Genomic DNA, 22,054 nt, shown 5'->3' with positions numbered 1-22,054 from the left:
GTTTCCAAGGATTATATCATGAATAAATAAAACATTAACGCACAAGGACCTCACCCTCCAGAATTTACTCAGAACTGAACTACCAAAGCACAAAACGCTGTATGGTCTACATGAATCACAAAGAAAAAACTACAGAAGCCATATCATTGTGAAGAATTTTTTTTTTAACTGCCAGCTGGCCCCCAGCAGACAGTATGCAACAAGGCATATACACTGCATTTTCCAGTCACCTATGGAAAAAGTTGAGAGAGAAATGGATAAATAACTGTGAATCCATTCATAAAAATTACAATAAGAATTAGGGTGAGGCGAAAGGCAAGCATATCCAGTTTCGCTCTAAAACAAGTTAATTATTTTCCCCTAAAAATAACACTGTAGACTACTTCTGAACACATTTATTGAGGTTGAAAATAATTAAAGAAGAACTAGCTCAAAATAAATAATCCCTCTTTCATTCTATCACTAAATCCTTAAAACATCTAACCAAAATATTGTATATTCCCTGTTAAGCACAAAACAGCAATTTCAAAATAAAGGAAATCATAAAAGTTTGCCCTTGTATACATGAAACAGAAAATGCAAGTGATGGAGAGCAAACCTATCAACAAGACCTTCTTGCAATATGGCCACAATTCCATACTTCTTCAGACAAGAAATACCAAATCCCTTAACTACCCCAGAAAGTCCAAATGCTGCTCCACGCCGTTCCCCATATTTTTCACTTTTCATCAGTTGATCCAGAAGCTTAGAAACAAGGGCTGGTGCATCATCCTAGACCAAGAAAATGTTAAACAAGGTGAACAATAAAAAAAAAAATTGAACTAATGAAAAAGCTCAGTTTTCAGATTGCACGAAGGCTAAATTGAAAGAAAGATAGAATTTAATGTAACAAGCCCAAAGTAGATAGCTGTTGCATCCACTTAAAACCAAGAATAAACATGATTAGAGACTAAAGATGAGAAAAAAAATACAGGATATATTATGTTAAAAAGATAATAAGGAAAACAAAAATCTTTCCTGGTTCCTATTTTGGGGGGAGAGGAAAACTTATTGAAAGGAGCTGATTCAAGTTGATGTGAAACCCAGCTCCAAAAAATGAGTTGTTGAAAAGAAAAAGCTACTCCTACATGTTTGGTAAAAAAAAGTAATAATCCTGAAACATTTGAAATCACCAAGAATGATACATTATTCATATACACAGATGAAATAGAAAACATTTGGCTAAAAAGCTACTTTTTACTTCAAAAACCACAAGTTCACGCAACTTCTATAAGTATTCCAACTTTTATAGGCTCGACTATTTTAAAATCTAAGAAGACATTTATTTTGCTTTAAACTTGACTACTTCTAAAAGGGGAAGTTCACACAAGGAAGGGGAGCCAAACATTACCTAAACTATAACTAGATTCTACAAACGGCGTCAATGGAGAAAACCAAAATTAAGAGAACAAAATTGGGTAAATAAACAAATAAATAAGACAGAAAATTGACCTAGCCAAAGGTGCCTGCATAATGTATGCTTGTATATCAAGAAAAAGAGTTCTTGAGTGCAATAGAAAGAACATGGTAACTTAGGGTCGGTATCAATGTCAATAATTAGGGGAAAAAACTCAAAATGAAAACTAAAAAATAAAAATAAATAAATAAATAAATAAAACCAGCAACATGTTTGGTTAATATGTTCATAACTAGAGCACACATATTTTTTGATAGAAAAAGAAGATATAAAACTAAAACATATTAAAAACCTAATAAAACGCATGTTCATTTTTGTCATTGAATCAAACAACAATAAAAAATTATGCTTAAAATAATGAAAGGCAAAATAATAAAAATAAGAAAATAATATAATAAAAAATTTTAATTATAATTATTTTACCTTATTATTATTTCAAACTCACTTTTATTGCTACAGGAACAATTCTGTTGTATATGACAACTGAATATTGATAAAAATATTTTTTGAATGATTTATTATTATTTTTCAATGTTTTCAGAAATTTAATAAAAAATTTTATTTCAAATATATTTAAATCCACATCTTTACTTTACTTTTATCTTCAACAAAAATTCTGTGTAGAATGATATAATCTACAATAGTAAATTTTGGATATTAAAGGATTGTGACAACACTGAAAACCAGAACCATAAATTCTTGTTTTTTGTTTCTGCCACAATAAAAGAACTGACAATAAAATAGAAAATCATTGTCATTCACCTACTTTCTCACTTTATTGCAATGAAAATATAAAATAGAAAATGGAAATGGTACCAAACAGCCTGTTAGAAACATGAAATTGACAATGTCACAAGGACACTATGATTATATAATTTTTGTAACTCTACAATAAACCAAGAATACCAAGTACCCTTTTTTGGTGCCAAACACATGTTCCAGCTCCTCTAAAGAACAAAAAATCTCCACATTGAATGCTAATGTACAAATGAAGCAGAAGCATCCAAGTCTAAGAGGGAGGCTAAGTAGGGCATGTTCACCGTTTATGATACTGTACCAATTGACTGTCCAAGCACTGTTCCCATCACTGTAGCAGAGTACTGCTCATGCTACTAATTTAATTCTTTCAAAGGCATTTATGCCATTGGAGTCTTTTATCTGAGAGAATTATTTTACTCTATTAGACATGTTCAGCTACTAGGAATGAAAAGAATGTAATGAGAATAAAATTCTTACTTATTAGGGTTGTCCTTTTGAGTCATTTTATCTAGGTTATTTTTCCTGATCTTTTAAAAATAATTGGACTGAGAAAAAATCAGTTGAAGGAAAATTAAAGAATCAGATTTTATGGTTTTATGAAACATAGTATAAAACCCCCCTCTTGGAGGCCGTTGCTTCAGTTTTCTTAGTTTTTTCAATAAAATTCTGATTTGAGCTCTCTATTCAAGTATAAAACCTAAAATAACAATTTTCCCTCTTGAATTCCTCAGATTATTTTTGTTCCTTCTCCAATTTATTGCTACAGAAATCCTTTGTTCAATTGTAGGAAAGAAACTTATACTGCCCAGCAATGCATGACCATTTCTTTACCTTGTTAGATTGTCCACTAATCAACAATTCAATCAGTGAAGCTCAAATAGCAACAAACTAATAACACCACAAAGTGACCAGTGCAAAGCTAAAACTAATTCCTAATTCCTATATATCATGCCTTCAAGCAGGAAGAAATAAGGTAATAAACAAGTTAATTGAAATCCCAACATTAGCAACACTAGCCACATACTTGTTTTGATTGCATTAATGGAGATAGACAGGTTGAGACTGCCCGCTGAACAGCTTCTGATGGAGTGTTTAACACATCCAACAACTTCTCTACGACAGCATAAACTTTAGGATCATCCTGGTACACGATAAGAAGGTTAACAGAAGAAAGCTATCTAGAAAGTCAATTATTTCTATGAAGGATGGATTACAAATTTCAAACCTTAGCTAAGTGCTTTGCCAAAGCCCCAGTGAAAATAACTACACCCTCACGAACCAAATCATATTTTTCTTCATCTGATGCCTGAACAATAACGAACAATATCCAACTGGTTGAGCCTTACCACAAAAAATAACTGAAATTCTTTGCACGCAAGTATCTAAATGTTTTATGGAAAAAACACAGTATTGTGATTTAGCAAATATTGTGACTTAAAATAGGAAAACTAACCCTCTTGTTCAAGTAGTTCTCAAAAATTGGAAATAACAAAGAAACATTCTCCTTGCCATGCTTATCAATGATCATAATACCAGCATTAATCATCCTTGCCCGAACATCCCCATTAGGATCAGCCTGCAAATTAAATGCATACAAAAATTTGTGACAATATTAACTCGTCACATTTAAATAATATTTATTATACAAATAATGATAATTTAGACATGAATGGTTAAATAAAATGTTGTTGTAAGTTTACTTTTTCATATAATTTCAAAAGCACTTGTAATAATCTTTTGTTTCGATAAAAATAAATAAAATAAATTAAGGGAAAATTTTCACTTCACTCCAAAATCTCTCATTTGCATTCCGAGGAAATTTCATTGCACAGTTCAAATTTTGATAAGTTTTGCTAAAATTTTGAGATTTCGATAAATATCGGATAGTTCATTGAGATTTTGACAGAAATTATGCAAGATGGAAATCGACTGCCATTTCAATTTCGAGGGTGACGGAAACCGGAAATTTCTACAATTTCGTGGAAATTTAAGACCATGCCTAAAAGCTTAGTTTGTTAGGTTGTATACAAACCTTTAAGAATCTGCATTTCATAATTCATGTTAAAAAAACCAAGGGCATTCTTCTCAAGTGCTTGGGAGAGACCCACCTAGATGTATAGTTCAACAATTAATATAGCTATCCAGATACCTCTGTCAAGCTCACGAAACATTCCAGGTGCCCTCATAGAGAAGGTTCACCTGTTCGACTTTCATATCAAGTAATCAAGGGATACTGAAGTCAAATATGCTCTTAGGCATGGTGATAATAGTTAAATGAAAAACATAGCAGATTTCATGAAAAATTCTTTTAAAGGGGCACTACACCATTATGTAAATAATAATGTCATCATTACAAAAAAAATTCGAGTTAGTGTACATATCTGCTATTCCTGAAACACTTATACGGGAAAAAAACATACAAAATTGTCTTTTTTTCACCTTTGCTAAAATAATATCAAAATTGCTTCCAAGGATTCAGGACCGCACAAACCTAGTGAATATTATAAGATTACAAACTGATTGAGAACATTTTAGACTAAGCAACAAAGCAAATTTTACCAGTGCCCGTGAAATAAGGAATGTCATTACAACAGGAAGGTCCTTGGTTCTCAACACATCAGCCACCGAGTGTAACGCCAATGCTATCCCTTGTCTACCTAGCCAACCAGCATCAAGATTGCCCTCACCAACACCAATATCGTGAATATACAAAGAGAAAAGAGTAGAAAGGGATCCCTGAACATTCCATCAAACCATAAGAAACCAAACCAAAAAAATGATGCAGGGTGATATGTTACAATCAAATATACCTGTATGGTATCTGGACTTTCATCCAAAGCAGCAGCCAATGCCTCCCCAGCAGCCAAGCGAACATTATAGTTGACATAGGAAAGTGCTTTGAAAAGCCCCGAATAATCAGTCCCAAAGTCATATCCATAGCGATCCCATATATCTTCCGCAGCTTCTGCGACCAACTGATTTGAAAGAAACGTGACAATAATAAAATGCAACTAACTTATAAAAGAGGAAACTTGCGGCAAAACAAATGATACAATGGTGGAGTCGGTGACCATTAACATTTACATTCTAGCAGATAATTAGCGTCTAGAAAATCAAAAATATGTTGGAAAAACTAAAAGCCCATGAAGAAGCTGTTATATAGAACATGCCAGATAGATCCATCAAATAAATATAGGGGAAATTCCATTTTCTTCCAACTTAAAGCATCAGCAAATAAAATCACCAGCATCTCGACTGTTATAAAACTAGGGAAAAAGACAGCCTTTACATTATAACTTTAAAGACTCCCTTTGCACAACTTATAGAGTTGAATTCCTGAGGGTAAAATCATTTAATGTTTTCACCTCAAACTCCAAGGGCAGTTTTCCATGCAGCCGAAAAAACCAAATGACTTAAACAAGCGGAAATCTAGCAAGAAACTGATTTTATATTTCTGAAAAATAGGTAAATAAGTTGCAGATAATTACATAAATAATATCCTGAAAGAATAGCACACATAGGAACATGTAAAGCCATGATGCATAATGCAGCTGTGATATGCAGCTACAACCTTTCTAATGGAGGAACTTAAGAGTAAAGTACACCCAATATTAACTAGAACGTGGAACGTTCTGGTTCATAGAACGGGAATGGGATCGCACTACAGCACATGCTATAAAATGAGGAAAGTTAGGGGTATAATTAAATAGATATATTGATATTAAAAAAAAATTAAGGGAACTTGTCTATTTTGGAGAGGAAGTTGAGGTGTTCCTAAATCTAGAAGAGATTTTTTGTTGTGAAATTAATACTGATAGAAAATAGAACTAAATATGATGATTCCCAACTTTAAACTAATAAAAAAAAATATTTCATGTGAAAAAAATATTGAATTAAAACTTTGAATCATATGACTTAGCATTTAGCAACGAAAAATGCACCATACTTCACAATGTTCGTAACAATACTTCGCTCACTAGGGTGTTAGCATTTTCTGGTAGCTATGAGTACAAAAATGCCAGGTTTAAGTGGCAATTACACAAAGCCATGACTAATGCAATAAAGCACATCAACCAACAATATTTCTTGCAGACTGAGAAAAACACCAAGATCATGGCTGCAACAAAAAAGGGAGAATCCTTTTGCGAGGCATCTTCACATACTTGTTGAAGGCTTGAAGCGATGCTAACAAGAATGGGTTCCTAGGAACTGATTGCAAAAAAAACTTGGTAAGCTCACTTGTTTGGCATGCACGCATAGCAATGCAAGCACAGTGCAAAGGGTAATGAACCACCAGATAATTAGTATTCGGAAGCACAAACTAAATGTAATTGATAAAGAAGACTTCATGGAGAAACAAAAAAGATTGCGGATCAACATGTGCATGAGGAAAATGATCAACTTTGAGTTGTGGACAATATAAAGCTTCCAGCCACGATATGATGACAGAAAAGAACAGTTGGAGAATTTAATTAAAAATCTGAGCTTACAAGTGTGTTCATTGGTACTTATCTACCTCTAAATGTAAGTTAAATCTGAATTAATGAACCGTTGAACATGTCAGATTTCATATTATTTGGAAATACATCTAAATGACATCTGAATGTCTCTTATTCAGTCAGAATCATCAGATATCTTTTCCTATCTTAATTTATTCAGACCTTGAACGCGAGTTGGCTTACCCTCAGCCTCATCTACATTGATCATTTTGCTTCATATTCCTCTCTTCTTTCCAGGCTCCAACAGTGTCGTATAAAAGCCTTGTCTCCTTCACCATCATCTAGAAGTCTCATCCTTGCTGCCATCATCAACAAGCTCGACAGCATCCTTTCGGTTTGTCTCTTTTAGATGTGGAAAAGCTTGCCTCTATCCATTCATCCTCCTTCACTTGGATATTTGAATCAACTATACTAAACAGATCAAAACCACCATTGATTTTGCAGGAATTTGAGCTTAGTGGGGTTTCCACAAAGCCTAGATGGTTTGCTTCATCTGCATTAGTGTCGATGCAGTCCAACTTTGGCATTTGGCTCTTCACAACCCGCCTCATCACGGCTTGGTACTCATCAAGCATTGCTGTTTTGTTGCTCAACAACAATGGGTTTGTACCATCTGCAATTCAGTGGGCGCTCTTTGATGCAACTTTCATTTTAGAAACTATTTAATAATTTTTTTTAAATATCTTTTTTTTTTGTATTGGATTTTTCGGGTGATCGGTGAGCAGATTTGATTTGGTGCATGATTGGGATAATTTTCTTATATATTAAGATGCTCAACACCAAAAAACTTCAACCTATTTAGTAATCAATAGTTTTAAGCCCCAATTCAGACATCAGGACTTAACACTTTATTCTACCAAAAGACACCTACATCACCATAAAAGACTAAAACAGACAAACCTATTTGGCTAATGTTCAGCAAAAAATTAAGGAAAAAAATAAGCTTTGAAAGAGTATACTCTCAATAATTTATTTAGCAAGCTATACCTTTTCTGGATCATGTAATGCAATCCAAATGCTTGTTGCAACTTCAACATTCTGAGGAAGAGAACGGTTCGCAACAGCTGAAACACATTTTATGGCATTTAAGCAGGCCATTCTGACATGAACATCTTTGGCATATACTCCATATAAAGCCTGTGGATATCATAAGAAGACAAATGAAAAACTACAAGTCATTAACTAAGAATCACACAAAATCCATAGGGAACAAAAAAAAAAAAAAGAAAAAGGAAACACATACAGCTGCCACTTCATCAGATCGCAGACCCAGACACAACTCATTCAGTGCTGGTCCTATAGATGCTTGATAAGCTGGAACAACACCAAGTACATGATAAAGAACCTGCAAAGCAGAAGAAAGCAACAAGTGACACTATGGAAAAAAAAACAGAGAAAAAAAAAAGGCAATTATGAAAGAGAGGGTCATTAAAATGGATGTTTGGATTCGCAACTGATAACATTCGAAGCCTTGGAAGGGGTAATACTGGATCCATGTGCAAATAAAGAATTCGAAGCACATCATCATGAAGTCCTGTCTTCTTGGGGGACAACAAGATCCGCTCCATTATCTGACAACAGATACAGATTACTACAGAAAAATGAGTATAGTAGAACAAAAATCAGCATTCTGAATGCTATGTCATTCAGTCATGACTAAATAGTAGGTCACATTTACCGGGAAAATGAAAGTAAAAGAATCCACTGGAAGAGGTCCAGATTTACAAGACATTGATAATCCATTTATTATTCGCTCAAAAAGACCCAGAGACGGCTGTTCATTGGCCTCACCATCACCAACAGGAGGAATCAAATCCCACAAAGCACGAACTTCCTCTGTGGCAATTAGGCGTAAAGCAGTTGCAATATCAAGGGCCCAGTTACAGAGAGGAGGAGCTGTACATCTAGAAAGCTTCACCAAAGTTTCATAGGCCACATCACTTACAACAGGTGATTGCAGCAAAGGTTCCACAAACTTAACCTGATATTTGACAGAAACAGAAAATTATTATGAACCAAAAAGAAAAAAGTAAACAACTTTTCAATAAAAGAACAGAAAAAAAAAAAAAGCAATAGCTTTGAAAGATCAATCAATACACAAACTTTTTTTTCTGCTACAAGGATTTTCTCACATGAGTGGGTAGGCACATGAGAATAACAAAGACATACAAAATTTGTCACTGAAACATATTTAACTACCCAATGAAAGGAAGAAGGGAAGGCCAAAGACAGTGGCACTACAAACATCATAGAACTAACATGAGATAAATCAACAAAATTCAATTGCGATTGCCTAATTGCCAATTGCTAGAACATCGAAAAATTAAATTGGCACAAACATTTTATTGAGGAGCGAAGCTAGAACAGTAAGCAGAATCAAAATTCAGAAAAATGAATAGTGGAAGGCAAAATTAAAAAAAAAAAGCATATATAGAATATCATTTGGGATTTGATATTGTTCAAAGTTTATAAGCCTTTCGATGAAAGGAGAATATGCATCAGTTTACACAAGATGTCAAAAGCAATGAAAGAACTGAGATCAACCCAATTATGTCTATTACTATATTAAGTGTGAGCATAATGATTTTTGTTTGAACTGAAGTTCGTAAAAAGTTAAATTCCTGAGGATTGAAGTCTTTCACAGTATATTCTGTGCTTTAAACTTAGTACTTTTGTCAATTTCCCTGTTTTAAACCTATTAAAATTCCTATTAATCATTATCACCTATACTTCATGTTTCATTTTCATATCTCCAAATTCCAATATCTCATATCCCTAATATCTCATGTGAATTCACATATCATACCATAACAATTTATAAATTCTATGTCATTATACCACATCTCAATATCTCGTATTCAGACTAAAAACTCATGCATCTCATCCTTTCCTACATATGGAGGAAAACATTTTTTCTGCACAAACCAATTTTCGGTCAACCAAATCATGGAAGATATTCTAAGTGCAGCAAATCTGAAATAAATTGAAGTTTCAATGAAGAATATACAGCACTTACGACTAGAAGAGGGATACGACAAGAAGAGACTAGAGGACTAGTCAGCAGTCCCTGGAGCTTGCAAACAGCTCCAGGTCTGCCCTCTTTATATATAGATGATAGTAGGATATAGATAAAAATACGCCCCACTCATACCACCAAATTACTAAAACAACATATTATCTTCAAACATTCCCCTTATTGATATCAACTAACCTCAGCTTGCTACAACAAAAAGACAAGGCGGGTTTGAATAAAGCCTTTGTGAAAACATCTTCTAAAGGATACATAGATTTCATAAATGGAGTCCTCACAACATTCTACAACACAACATCCTTCACAAAATGAGGGTCAACCCAAATGTGCTTTGTCCTCTTATGAAAAGCTGGGTTGCTAGCAACATAAATGGCGGCTTGTTTATAATAACACATATTTAGGGGCTTGGTTACCAGGATTCTGGACTTCAAACACACAACTTCACTAACAATATGAGCCATAGCTCCATAATCTGTTACTATAGTTTGTTTCTTGCTACAACAAAGTCGCATGACTTTTTGATAGGAAAGAAAAGCTCAATAAAATGGAAAGAACCTACAAAAAAGGTGAATAAGACATCCTACTGTTAAAGAAAAGAAAAGAAAACATAAAAAAACTGACTACAATCAAGATTACACCAAGTAACAAAATTACCACTGAAAAATGCATGGTACACCTTCAATCTTCAAGAGAGCCAGTCCATTCTGCATCAGAGTATCCCGTGATCTCACAATATATTGCTTTTATTTTTATCATTCAAACCCCTATCAAGAAAGCTCTTGAGATACACAAGAATCCTAAAAACAGCAACCCATTGTAGCTGTTTGGTGTTTAATAAAAATTAACTAACCACCCAACAGCATATCAAGCAAATGATGTGTGAAGCATAGTGATAGTCAGGTAGATCAATGCCAACCAAACAATTGCCTATATCAATATTTGTTTTCCCAAAATCTGGTCCAACATCCCTAGACAACTTCACAATAGGATTCGTCAGAGTATCAACTTATTAAGCTCCCAACATAACAGTCTCACTTAACAAGTCGTATATTTTAGCTAAGAAAGGTTCATCCCCTTTTTACACTACAATCACAATGCCAAGAAAGCCACTACTTGGCATCTGCGACCTCTCTCCACTTACTGCAAGTGATGATGATATCATCAAGATAAACAACTAAATGGCCTTCTGCAACCCACATACCATACCACTCTCCCCATTAGTGACATACCCAGGAAGTTGCTCCACGTACATCATTTCCTACAAATCCTGATACAAGAAGGCATTCTTCACATCCAGCAATATAAGGCCCAAACTAAACTAACTGGCAAAGACATCATGAACAGAATTTAGTCAACCAACAAGAGAGCGTCTAAAGACAATCAATACCATATGCTCAGGTGTAGTCGTTAGTGAGATATTTGACAGTATAGACCCAATAACACCTATCCAACTCCTAACCGAGAGGAAGATCCATCAAGTCCCATATCCCTTGAATCAGTAAAGGCATCCATTTCTACATCCATCGCATGCTTCCAACAAGGGTTGTAAGTGCTACAACATGTGAGGAAGGGATAGAATGCAAATTATTAAGAAGGCGAAAGACTGTAACATAATGTACAATAGGATAAGAACCTAAGATTTGCCAAGTACAACTTCTGGTACATTTATAGTGAGCAATAGGCAAATCCAAGTCAAGTTTGGTGGATCTCTAGAGCAAGAAGTTGAGATAGTGAAGGGTGAAAGAGAGAATGGTGGTAGTGACGTTTGTGCTTAATTCAGATTAGCAAACCCATTTGGTCATTTGTAAGCCCTCAAATTGTTTCTTTAGATTAGTTAATGAAAGGTTAGGTATAGGAGCAACAGTTTTCTCTATAGGAACAAGGGTAGGAATGGGAGAATCAATGCACAAGTGGGGACTAGAAATCGTTGATGTACTCAAAACTACTTTTATCTAAGGAGGACTCGGTACTAGAGAAATAAGGTGTCCCTAAAAAAAAGAAAAAAAAGAGGGGGGGGTGGGGGGGACATATGCTCTAACATGGTTCTTCCAAGTGTGAGGATCATGACATCTATATCCTTCTTTCTCAAGCACCCAACAAAGACACATTTATGAGCAGAACAAGAGACCTTATCCGAACTAGTATGTGAACCATGGACAAAACACATGCACCCAAAGACATGAGGTACAATAAAGAATGTGGATGTTTTGGGGTGCATTTCCCCTACTAGAACATTGGAAGGCATCATGTTAATCAGAAAAATTCGTTCTAAGGAGAGCATCAATCCAAAAAAAGTTTTAGGAACACCCATATGAATGAGTAGAGACCATGCCATGTGAAGTCAATGTCTGTTTTTTTCGTTCAGCTACTCCATTCTGCGAAGAGATATGTACACATGATGTTTTTAATGAATAATCCCTTTGTCCAAGCAAAAGATTGAAGATCATTTTGCACAAATTCAGGTGCAGTATCAAACTAAAAAATTCAAATCCCTAACCCAAACTGAACTTTTAGTTCGTGGTAGAATGGATTGAATACGTTAAGAAATTCACATGTCTTAGAAAAATAAATCCAAGTCATATACAAAAAGCAACCATAAAGAACATAAAATACTAATGGCCAGTCAAATTCTGGACTCCACACAGACCCAATATATATATATATATTGATAAAAGAAGAAGATGTATTAACAGAGAGAGAGAGAGAGAGAGAGAGAGAGAGAGAGAGAAATTACATCTAGGTGAGGATAAGAATTCCTCAATAAAGGAAAAATAAAAAATAAAAAACAAAAAACAAAAACCAAACTACACAGACATTACCCAAGAAAACCCCTCTTTAAACCCTTCCAATCATAATTCACTAAACACTTCAAATTCGCTAATTCTCTCTAACCCTTCTTAACCTTAGATTTACCAACATCCATCCGAATTCCATATCCTCTGCAATCTGACATGCGTAGACCCAATTCATCCAACAAATGCTGAGTTTGAAGATTTTCCTTAGAAACCTCCTATATAGAGAAGGGCAAAATTTCATCTTTTCCCAATTGCTTTTCTTTTGTACCATCATTTTCAAAAATACTAATTCCCTCCAACCCTTCCGATGGAGGAGGTGCCACATATGTTAAATCCCTATGTTTATCAAATGAATTAGAAACATAATCATACTATTCCCACATTTCATCTAAAAGCAAACCCTCATCGCAATCAAAATTACTGATGTCCACATTGCCATTATCTGAAAAATCTCCCCAATTTTTTTCCTTGCAGCTACTCAAGCTCTCACTGGTCCCATCCTTCTAGCCAAGTGATTCTATTAGCATGCTGAAATTATCTCCTGCATATCTCCTCAAAACTTTTCTTGTTATCTTAGCAGAAGTAGCTCACTTTTCTTCATACTTTTTCCCCATTTCAACACCCATTAGCTCTGCTATCCAACAAGTGTAAACCCTAAACATATCCAAATTTTCTTTCTTACTATTTGATTTCCCACCCCCTCCCCCCAACCAACATTGTTCAGCTGACTGTTGACCTCACAAGAACCATGATTTTTCATGAAACCCCTTCCTTTGTTAGCCACACTAGAAGACCCACTGGATGTCTTTTCTACTACTTGAATCCTTTGTTCCACTAAGAGAATAGAATCATCAACAAAAATTCTAGAATGGCTTGGAATAAGGCTTTCCTTTACAGCCACTTTCCCTCTAATCCTTTCGGTTCTTTGCTTCTTTCTAATGAAGATTGAGAGCCATCTTAATCATCATGATTCTACTTAAGAAATGAGCATTGCAAGATATGGTTTGTACCTGGATTCTGTTTGGAAGACAACTTATCTGTTAAATCCCTTGACTGTCTACACCCATTGATAAGAGAAAACTGAGTTTGAAATGCAGGCTACTCTTGAACTCCCTCAATTTGGGCAAACTGCTCCGGCTGAGGATTTCCTTCCATTACATCTTCCCACAAATATGCTCTTTTCAATCCCTAACTCCCATACGAACAGTCTGTCTTTAAAAAATACCAGCAGAAGAGTCATCATGGGCCTTATTTGAAAATTGAACATCTAGAATATTTGTATCGGCCATTTGGGCTCTGTCAGCAATATTCAAAGGATGGGCAAGTTTAAACGAATGGCCAAACTGAGAATAACACATCTGAGGACAAACCTCTTTTGTTTCTAGAAAATGGCCTGAATCCTTTCTGCCAAGACCATGGACTTGTTCAATTAATTGGGCCAGCTGGGTTAAAAAAGAAGCTCCTAATTTTTCAATTACCTGGCCCAGTTCCAAAACAAAAGCCAAGCATCCCGGTCCAAAATTCTTCACCTCATCTTCTCCAAGCACAACCCTAGCTGCCTATGCTATCTTTGCATCTTATTCCGAAACCCTAAATGCCCCAACTTTATAGACATTCTCCAATCGATTAGCTGCTATTTCTAGCAACGAAACCACAAATTCCTTCAATTGCAACTCACCCCCACATCAAAACAAAATGTGCCTTTCCCATACTCCACACTCTTTCTTCCATGTTTGGATACAACTTCCACAACCATGGCCTTTTCCTTCGCCTTCTCCTCTCTTCCCTTCCAACACCACTTGACTCCACGATTTGGGAGCTAAAGGGCTTACTTCACCTTTACCTTCAGATTCATGAAAAAATTCCTCAGCTATCTCGCAATAACCTTTTACAAAACTTCGCCATCCTTCCTATTTAACACCACTAGGAAGACCTAACTCCAGAAATTTTCCCACCTTAGTCCATTGAATCGACAACCAATATAGTATGTTTCCAAGACAAACCCTTTGAAAACCCCTTTCAATCTAACCAAAAAATGATATATTATTGGTAAACCAACTTAAAGCCTCTTCGGAGAATCTTACCCATCTATTTTGAGAAATATTGTTCGAACAAGTAAGGGATTTCCCCCACCTCATCGATTCTTATATCGGATGTCTTCCCTTCAATCTTAATCGAACAATTTTTCATCATCTACTTTTATTGAAGCCATAACTTAATGCATGAGAGAGAGAGAGAGAGAGAGAGAGAGAGAGAGAGAGAGAGAAGAGGGTTTCGCGAGAGACCCATAGGGTTTCGCCTGTTTCTCCTCCATTTCTCATGCATCCCAAAACCGATTTTCCGGTGCCCCACGGACCCAAATTATTTGAATGAATAAGAGAAACCATAATTTAGTACTAGACTCACTTCAGACAAAAAAGAAGACCTAATGTGCTTCTTGGCATGCTTAACACTCAAAACAAGAAAAAGATTTGAAGATGGGAAAAAAACTAGCCGCAGTTTTTGAAGGGCTGGATGACTCAAATGAGTGATACAAAAGAACACTATTAAGTTGCAATTGAAGAAGTTGTATGGAAAGAAACTCGATATATCATCACCATAATTGAGATAGTACACGCCGCCATTCTCAAATCCTCCCCCAATCCTCTTCTTAGCCTTAGGACAATAAAAAACGCAATGAGAAGGAAAGGGTATGATGGAGCAATAATGATATTTAGTTAATTGACTAAGAAGGAAATTTAGGAACATACAATATAATTGAAAAAGGAATAAAAGGAAACAAAAGAATATTTCCAAGACCAAAACATAGTGTAACCAAGGTATCAAACAAGGAACAAGAGTACCCATAGTGTGAAGTAGTGGATTTTAAGGATTGAAATAAATTAGCACCACCTAGGCACTAGAGAATCAATAACCTAAACTGATGATGATGAAAAGGAAGGAAATTCAACTGCAGTAGAACTAGATGTGGAAGATTGAGTCTAGGGTTGTTGAACACTCTGCTTCAAACATGGCATATGATATACTCAACTCTATAGTGAAGTTGCCACGTACATTCTAAGTGTCAACAATAGGCTCAACCTCAAAAAGAGAACTATGGGCCCAAATTGGTTTCCCACAGAGATCTTAAAAAGCAATCACCAATATGGTTTTCCTTGCCACAATGTGTGCAAATACATGAATAGCCACAACAAACTCTCCATCCTTATATACTATCTCTTCCATGACCACATCCAAACCTCATTCTTGTCCAAGACTTCACCTACCACAATTAGAGGTGGTGCCATCGATGGCTAAACTATCACTGACTATCTTCCATATCCTAGAAAATGCTTCATTCATGGATGTTGAGATTTCATGGCAAGAATCTAATCACTAGACAGGTTTGAAGCTTAGGACTCAACCTAAACAAAAACTTCACACCCAAGAACTTTGCTCATTGCTTCGTGATCATCTCAACGTCGGAACTACTTGGTTGGTAGATATTGAGGTCCCCATATACCTATAATACTCATCACTGGACCCCTTTTCTTGGTCATATTTGAAAAACTTCTCGAATAAAAAACATAGGTTTGATTTTTTATCTCGTAAGAACCTTTCACTAAGATCATTAAATATGACTTTGGCAGTTCTATTAAACATCACATTCACAACAATTTGTGGCTCCATGCTATTCCACAACCACACATGCAGTATTTCATTCTCTTTCACATGAATGCAGCAGATACATAGACTTCCCATTTGTGTTATATTTGCACAACCGGAGACCACAAAGAATAGTTAGAGGACTACAACCAGTTTTTATGGTTGTGATTTGCAACAGTATCAGCATATGCTTTCTCTGTATTGGCCATCAAAACCAACCACAATACACCATAGACATAAATAGCCCCTCACTGCCAAATTTGGCTTTGACAGTTTGACCACAAAGAGTAGACCACAACTAAAAACTACAGGCACATAATCAGCAGAGCAAACACTCAATATACAACCTGGAAGCAGCTTGAAGCATATGCAAGAATGACCACGAGATAATGTACATTCACAAATTTGTAAAAGTATCATCAATCGACAACCAATCACATAAAGCATCAAAACCACAACAGCAGTCAACAAGAAACAGTATGTGACTGTCATTACATTAGCAAACTACCACGAAGAGAAGACAAAACCCTAAAAGACTCTGAAACCAGAGAAGAGATCTCCATTTTAAGAATTGACAACAGAGAAAGGAATAAAGTAGACAAGCTGGCTGCAACTAGGTCAGATTAAATCAGGTTTGGAGAAATTTAGTGCTCTGATACAATATTGCAAATCTGAAATAAACTGAAGTTTTCAAAAATAAAGTACAGCATTTAGGGTTATAGAGGGAGAAGAGAAGAAAGGATTAGAGGGAAAAGACCAGTCAGCAAACACCGTAGGCTGTAGCATAAGAAATTATTGGCTAGGACCTAGCAACTGTGTGCCTGATGTACATATAAATATAAGAATATATGTTAGAGCTGATTACAAAATGTTTTGTTTGGTAATTTGTTTCTTTTCCTTATTAATTATTTTAAACACACGGAATTTTAAGAGACCCGTCTACAATGTGCATATCTGGCACACCACAAAAACCAGCTGAAGGGCACAACTAAGCCTAACTCAGCTGAGTAGACCAAGTTCTTCAACAAAAGCTACTGAATGCTACCAAGGGGAATCCAACCCCTAATCTGCCAATAGATAGAGGAGAGGTGTTACCAGTACAGTCATTCAAGAGTTTGAAGCTTTTACCGAACAAATTATATATACACACATGTTTGTGTGTGTGTATGTAAAATATAAACGGATAAATTAAACTACAAACTCACTAATCCTAAAATAAATTTCAAATTGAATCAAATATTTTCTCCCATAATCATTTAATATTTGTAAGATTGATGATGATGATAATAATAGTGTTAAGGCTTTATGTACATTGTTGATCCTCGACCTAACAGCTTAAACTTTAGGTAAAATCGTTGTTTAAAAAAATAAGAATAATAATTTTCAGGACTATTACAGCGAGAAAGGGAAAGTAACAAAAAAGTAATCCTCAGTGTTGCTATCTTTGGCTCTAATTGACTGGTCTGGCCAATGCCACAGGGTTGGTCAATGTTCTAGGTTTTAAAATCATGCTTCCCCAAAAAAACAAATTATGAAAAATGAGAACACAATATAATAATTGGATGAGAAATATATCTGGTGACAGCAAGAACTTAATAATAAATAGACAACTAACTTAAAGCAGTCCATAGAACACAAACCAGGGAAGGTAGTTGACTGTGTGCAAAGATAGGATTGGCAATGGCCATCTCCCCAAGAGCTCCCAGCATCAAAGAAAGATTCCTCTTTATACCCCTAACCTTTGAACGTATAGATGCCTCTTCCCTAAGCAGCAACTCACGTGCCTCCTCTTTTGCACTCTTTCCCTTATCTAGCTCAATCCAAACAAATAAACATGCATATCAGAATAATCTTATCTGAATGAGCAAATGAAGCTAAGAACAGAAAACAGATGCCCAAACATGCCATTTTTCTTTGTCGATTTCCCAACATCTTTTTTCCCAGAGACAGTGGCTTCTCTATTACCCAGTTCTCTCTTGACAGAATGATTAGAGCTGACATGGTTCTGTGAACAGACAAAAACATATAATGAAAAAGCACTATAGTTTATTAAAAAATAACCAAAGAGAAAAGAAGCATTCAGAATCACCAGCTCATCCTGCTCCTCATACACCCGGAAACGACCCTTGGCTTGTTTTGTGTTTTTAGGAGCAACGGACTCCGCAACATAAACACCTTGCTCACTGGAGAGCATTCCGTCAGGAGTATGAAAAATCTGAATTGACATGAAAGAATGGAAAATTAAAAAGTAAGCATAGTTTTTAAATGCTCAAAGCACACTAAGGTGCAAGGGTTTCTTGGTTCATAGACCCAAGGTGCAAGGCGAACATAGACCTACGTGAAGTAAGATATGTGTTCTATGTATTTTAATATGCATATTGTAGGTAAATTGTATAAAACATTCAAATAAATTAAATAAAGTGGAAAATGGGAATATGCAAATGCTTTAAGTAACATGTGTTATAGAATATAATATATGTACCATAAGCACCAATATCTAGAATTCTAAAAATTTTACAAGGAATTAATGAGAAGAAAATATATTCAAGGCCTAATTTTATATAAATATAGGCAGAATATAGTCAAAATACAATAAATATATCCTAAGTACAGGAACCAAAAGTCAAACATCATACTAGCAGCCATGCAGAGCAACAAGCATTAGATACTACAACATTGTGAGGCAAGACAGCTGACTGGAAAATAGAACTTTCGTCCATCTATAATTTTGTTTTATCATTCATGCCTTCTTCCTTTAGGGATCTTCGACCCATGGGTTGAGTTTTACTCAAATCAGCATATCCAAATGTGCAAATGATAAAAACTCAACTGCTCAACAACCATAAACCCTGCAGCAAGCAAATAAATGCCCAAACTTTCCACCAATTAAGAGGCACATCTCATAAGGACCATGCATCATCTGTGCCTCGGACCTAGGCTTGCACAAGATAGAAGGTACCTGGCCTCAGCCTAGGCAAAGCAATATATATTATAATATGTGTACCATAAGCACAAATAACTAGAATTTTATTAATTTTATGAGGAATTAATGACAAGAAAATATATTCAAGTTCTAAATATTATAGAAAACCAAATAGAAGGCTTAAACTTGGAATTCTAAGTTGTTTAATGAAAACCAAATAGAAGGCCTAAACTTGGAATTGTCAAATGAGTAGAAGACTAAAAATATGAGATTTATTCGCAAAAATTAGAGTTAACGAAGTTAAATTTGCACTAAAAAAGATGAAAATTGGGAAAGCTATGGGACCAGATAACATTCCAATTGAAGTTTGAAAATTCTTAGGTGATAACGGAATTATATGGTTAGCTAATTTATTTAATACAATTATAAAAACTAAGAAAATGTCAAATGAATGGAGGAAAAGCACTTTAATACCTATATACAAAAATGAAGGAGATATTCGAAATTGTAATTACTATCGTGGAATTAAACTTATGATTCATACGATGAAAATATGGGAAAGGGTAGCTCAGCAAAGATTAAGATTAAAAACGAAGATCTTAGAAAATCAATTTGGTTTTATGCCTAAGAGATCAACCACAGAAACTATTTATCTTTTAAGAAGATTAATGGAAAAGTTAAGGGAAAAGAAGAGGGACTTGCATATGATATTTGTTGACCTTGAGAAAGCATATGATAGGATACCTAGGGAAGTTCTATAATGGGTTTTAAAAAAAAAAAAAAAAAAGGGCGTATGTAGAAGGTATGCTGATGTCATTAAGGATATGTACGATGGAGTAATGAGTAATGTAAGGACAATAGATAGAGAAACTAAAGAATTTTCAATCACCATAGGTGTACATCAAGGATCTGCTTGGATTCCTTATCTTTTTGCTTTAGTGATGGACCAACTGACTAAGAGTATTCAAAAGGAGGTTCCATGGTGTATGTTGTTTGCAGATGATATTGTATTAATTGATGAAACTAGGGACAGAGTAGAGGCTGAGTTAGAATTATGGAGAGAAGCTTTGAAATCTAGAGGCTTTATTCCAAAGAGGCTTTAGGATAAGTAAAAATAAGACAGAATATATGAAATGTAATTTTAGTAATGATAGGAGGAATATTGGAGAGAAAGTTAAACTTGATGATGAAGAAATAAATAGTACTTGTAGATTTTGATACCTTGGATCTATTATGCAAGCTGAAGGACAAATTGAAGATGATGTAATGCATAGAGTTAAAGCAAGTTGGGTAAAAGGGAGAAGTGCTTCAAGTGTGCTTTGTGATCGTAGAATACACTTAAAATTAAAAGGGAAGTTTTATATAACAGCTATAAGACCAGCTATGCTATATGGATCAGAATGTTGGGCGACGAAGAAACATAATATCCAAAAAGTAAAAGTTGTCGAGATGAGAATGCTTAGATGGATGAGTGGCATACCATTGAAAGATATTAAAGAATGAACATATTTGTGGTAAGTTAGGTGTAGCTCCTATAGAAGATAAAATAAGAAAGGGACGACTTAGATGGTATGAACACTTGCAACGTAGGCCGCATAGTGCACCGGTGAGGAAGAGTGAGTTAGTTACTATGGGGGGGCAATAGAAGGGGTAGGGGTAGACCTAAAATAAGTTGAGAGGAGATAGTGAGTAAGGATTTAATATCCTTGAATGTGTCAAAAGAAATGGTCCATGATCGCATAAATTGGAGGAAAAGAATTCATATAGCTAACCCCACCTAGTGGGAATTAAGACTTGGTTTTGTTGTTGTTGTTGTTTTAGGTAGTACATAGTCAAAATACAAAAAATATATCTGGAGTAGAGGAACAAAAGTCAAACATCATGCTAGCAGCCATGCAAAGCAGCAAGCGTTAGATACTACAACATTGTGAGGAGAGACAGCTGACTGGAGAATAGAAGGTACGTCAATCTATAATTTTGTCTTGTCATTCATGTCGCTTCCCTTGGCGATCTTCAACCCATAGATTCAGTTCTACAGAAATAAGCAGATCCAAACATGCAAATGATAAAAATTCAACTGCTCAACAACAATATACCCTGCAGCAAACAAATTAATACACAAACTGTCCACCAATTAAGATGCACATCTCAAAAGGGCCTTGCATCATCTGCACCTTGAACCTAGGCTTGCACAAAATAGAAGGCACCTTGCCTCAACCTAGGCGAAGCCCAGCTGTTGGGCTTCACTGCACCTAGGATTTTTTTACCATCAGGCACACTTTTCACGAGAATGTAAGTACATTCATAAACTGGAATATAAATACACACACGGGCACACGCACGCATATAAGAGCATACAAGAAAAGCATCCCAATTAAATAAATGGTTTAGAAATATGAAGATGTCCTTCTGCAACCAACAAATTTTCAGTAGCAAGAGAGTAGAAGAAGAAAGTATCTGTGCATAAACAAAAACAAGATAAGGGAGAAACAAATTCCTAAGCTGAAGTTTTCCCTGTAGAGAATAAGCTATGACAGTCTTGCATGCAAAGAACTCCCATTGAAGGTCAAACAAACTTTACAAAGAGACTTTCTCAGGGCTGTCTGCGCCACTATGGCATCAGACAACATCCGCTACAGGCCATTCGAGAACAGCTACAGCAACTACTTGACTGTTACAACACAATTATTTTTATATTTTCTATGTTTTCTCCTCATTTCTCTCATTTCTTCCTTCAATAAATCAATCCCAATTAGCTGTCTAAAGACAAAAGAATGGTATAATGAGGATGACAGCAGTGAAGAAATCTTTTTGTAACACTCACAAAAAATGCATAATTTAACAGCTTCATATAAACAATTTTAACTAACTTATTTTTTAGCTGTTCAACCTGAGTCTCCTTTTCTTCTCTATTTCTTTTTTCTTGTTCAAGTTGTTAATAACATA

General features: G+C 35.3%; 1 protein-coding gene across 1 annotated transcript in view; it reads right to left on the bottom strand.

Moving 5' to 3' along the window:
* LOC131154214 (protein ILITYHIA) overlaps positions 1 to 22,054 on the bottom strand; it is a 122,924-nt gene that overhangs the window by 53,757 nt on the left and 47,113 nt on the right. The window contains exons 16-28 of the mRNA XM_058106834.1: positions 18,275 to 18,400; positions 18,091 to 18,190; positions 17,826 to 17,995; positions 8,393 to 8,695; positions 8,169 to 8,285; positions 7,958 to 8,059; positions 7,702 to 7,851; positions 5,026 to 5,190; positions 4,775 to 4,951; positions 3,669 to 3,791; positions 3,441 to 3,521; positions 3,240 to 3,356; positions 599 to 771 (exon numbers count right to left, since the gene is read on the bottom strand). Of these exons, the coding sequence (XP_057962817.1) occupies positions 599 to 771; positions 3,240 to 3,356; positions 3,441 to 3,521; positions 3,669 to 3,791; positions 4,775 to 4,951; positions 5,026 to 5,190; positions 7,702 to 7,851; positions 7,958 to 8,059; positions 8,169 to 8,285; positions 8,393 to 8,695; positions 17,826 to 17,995; positions 18,091 to 18,190; positions 18,275 to 18,400 (1,904 nt within the window). The remainder of the gene's footprint in view (positions 1 to 598; positions 772 to 3,239; positions 3,357 to 3,440; positions 3,522 to 3,668; positions 3,792 to 4,774; positions 4,952 to 5,025; positions 5,191 to 7,701; positions 7,852 to 7,957; positions 8,060 to 8,168; positions 8,286 to 8,392; positions 8,696 to 17,825; positions 17,996 to 18,090; positions 18,191 to 18,274; positions 18,401 to 22,054) is intronic.

The sequence above is a fragment of the Malania oleifera genome, chromosome 4 (assembly GCF_029873635.1).
Source record: "Malania oleifera isolate guangnan ecotype guangnan chromosome 4, ASM2987363v1, whole genome shotgun sequence".
NCBI classification, from domain to species: Eukaryota; Viridiplantae; Streptophyta; class Magnoliopsida; order Santalales; family Ximeniaceae; genus Malania; species Malania oleifera.
This window is presented reverse-complemented; position numbering and strand designations above follow the sequence as displayed.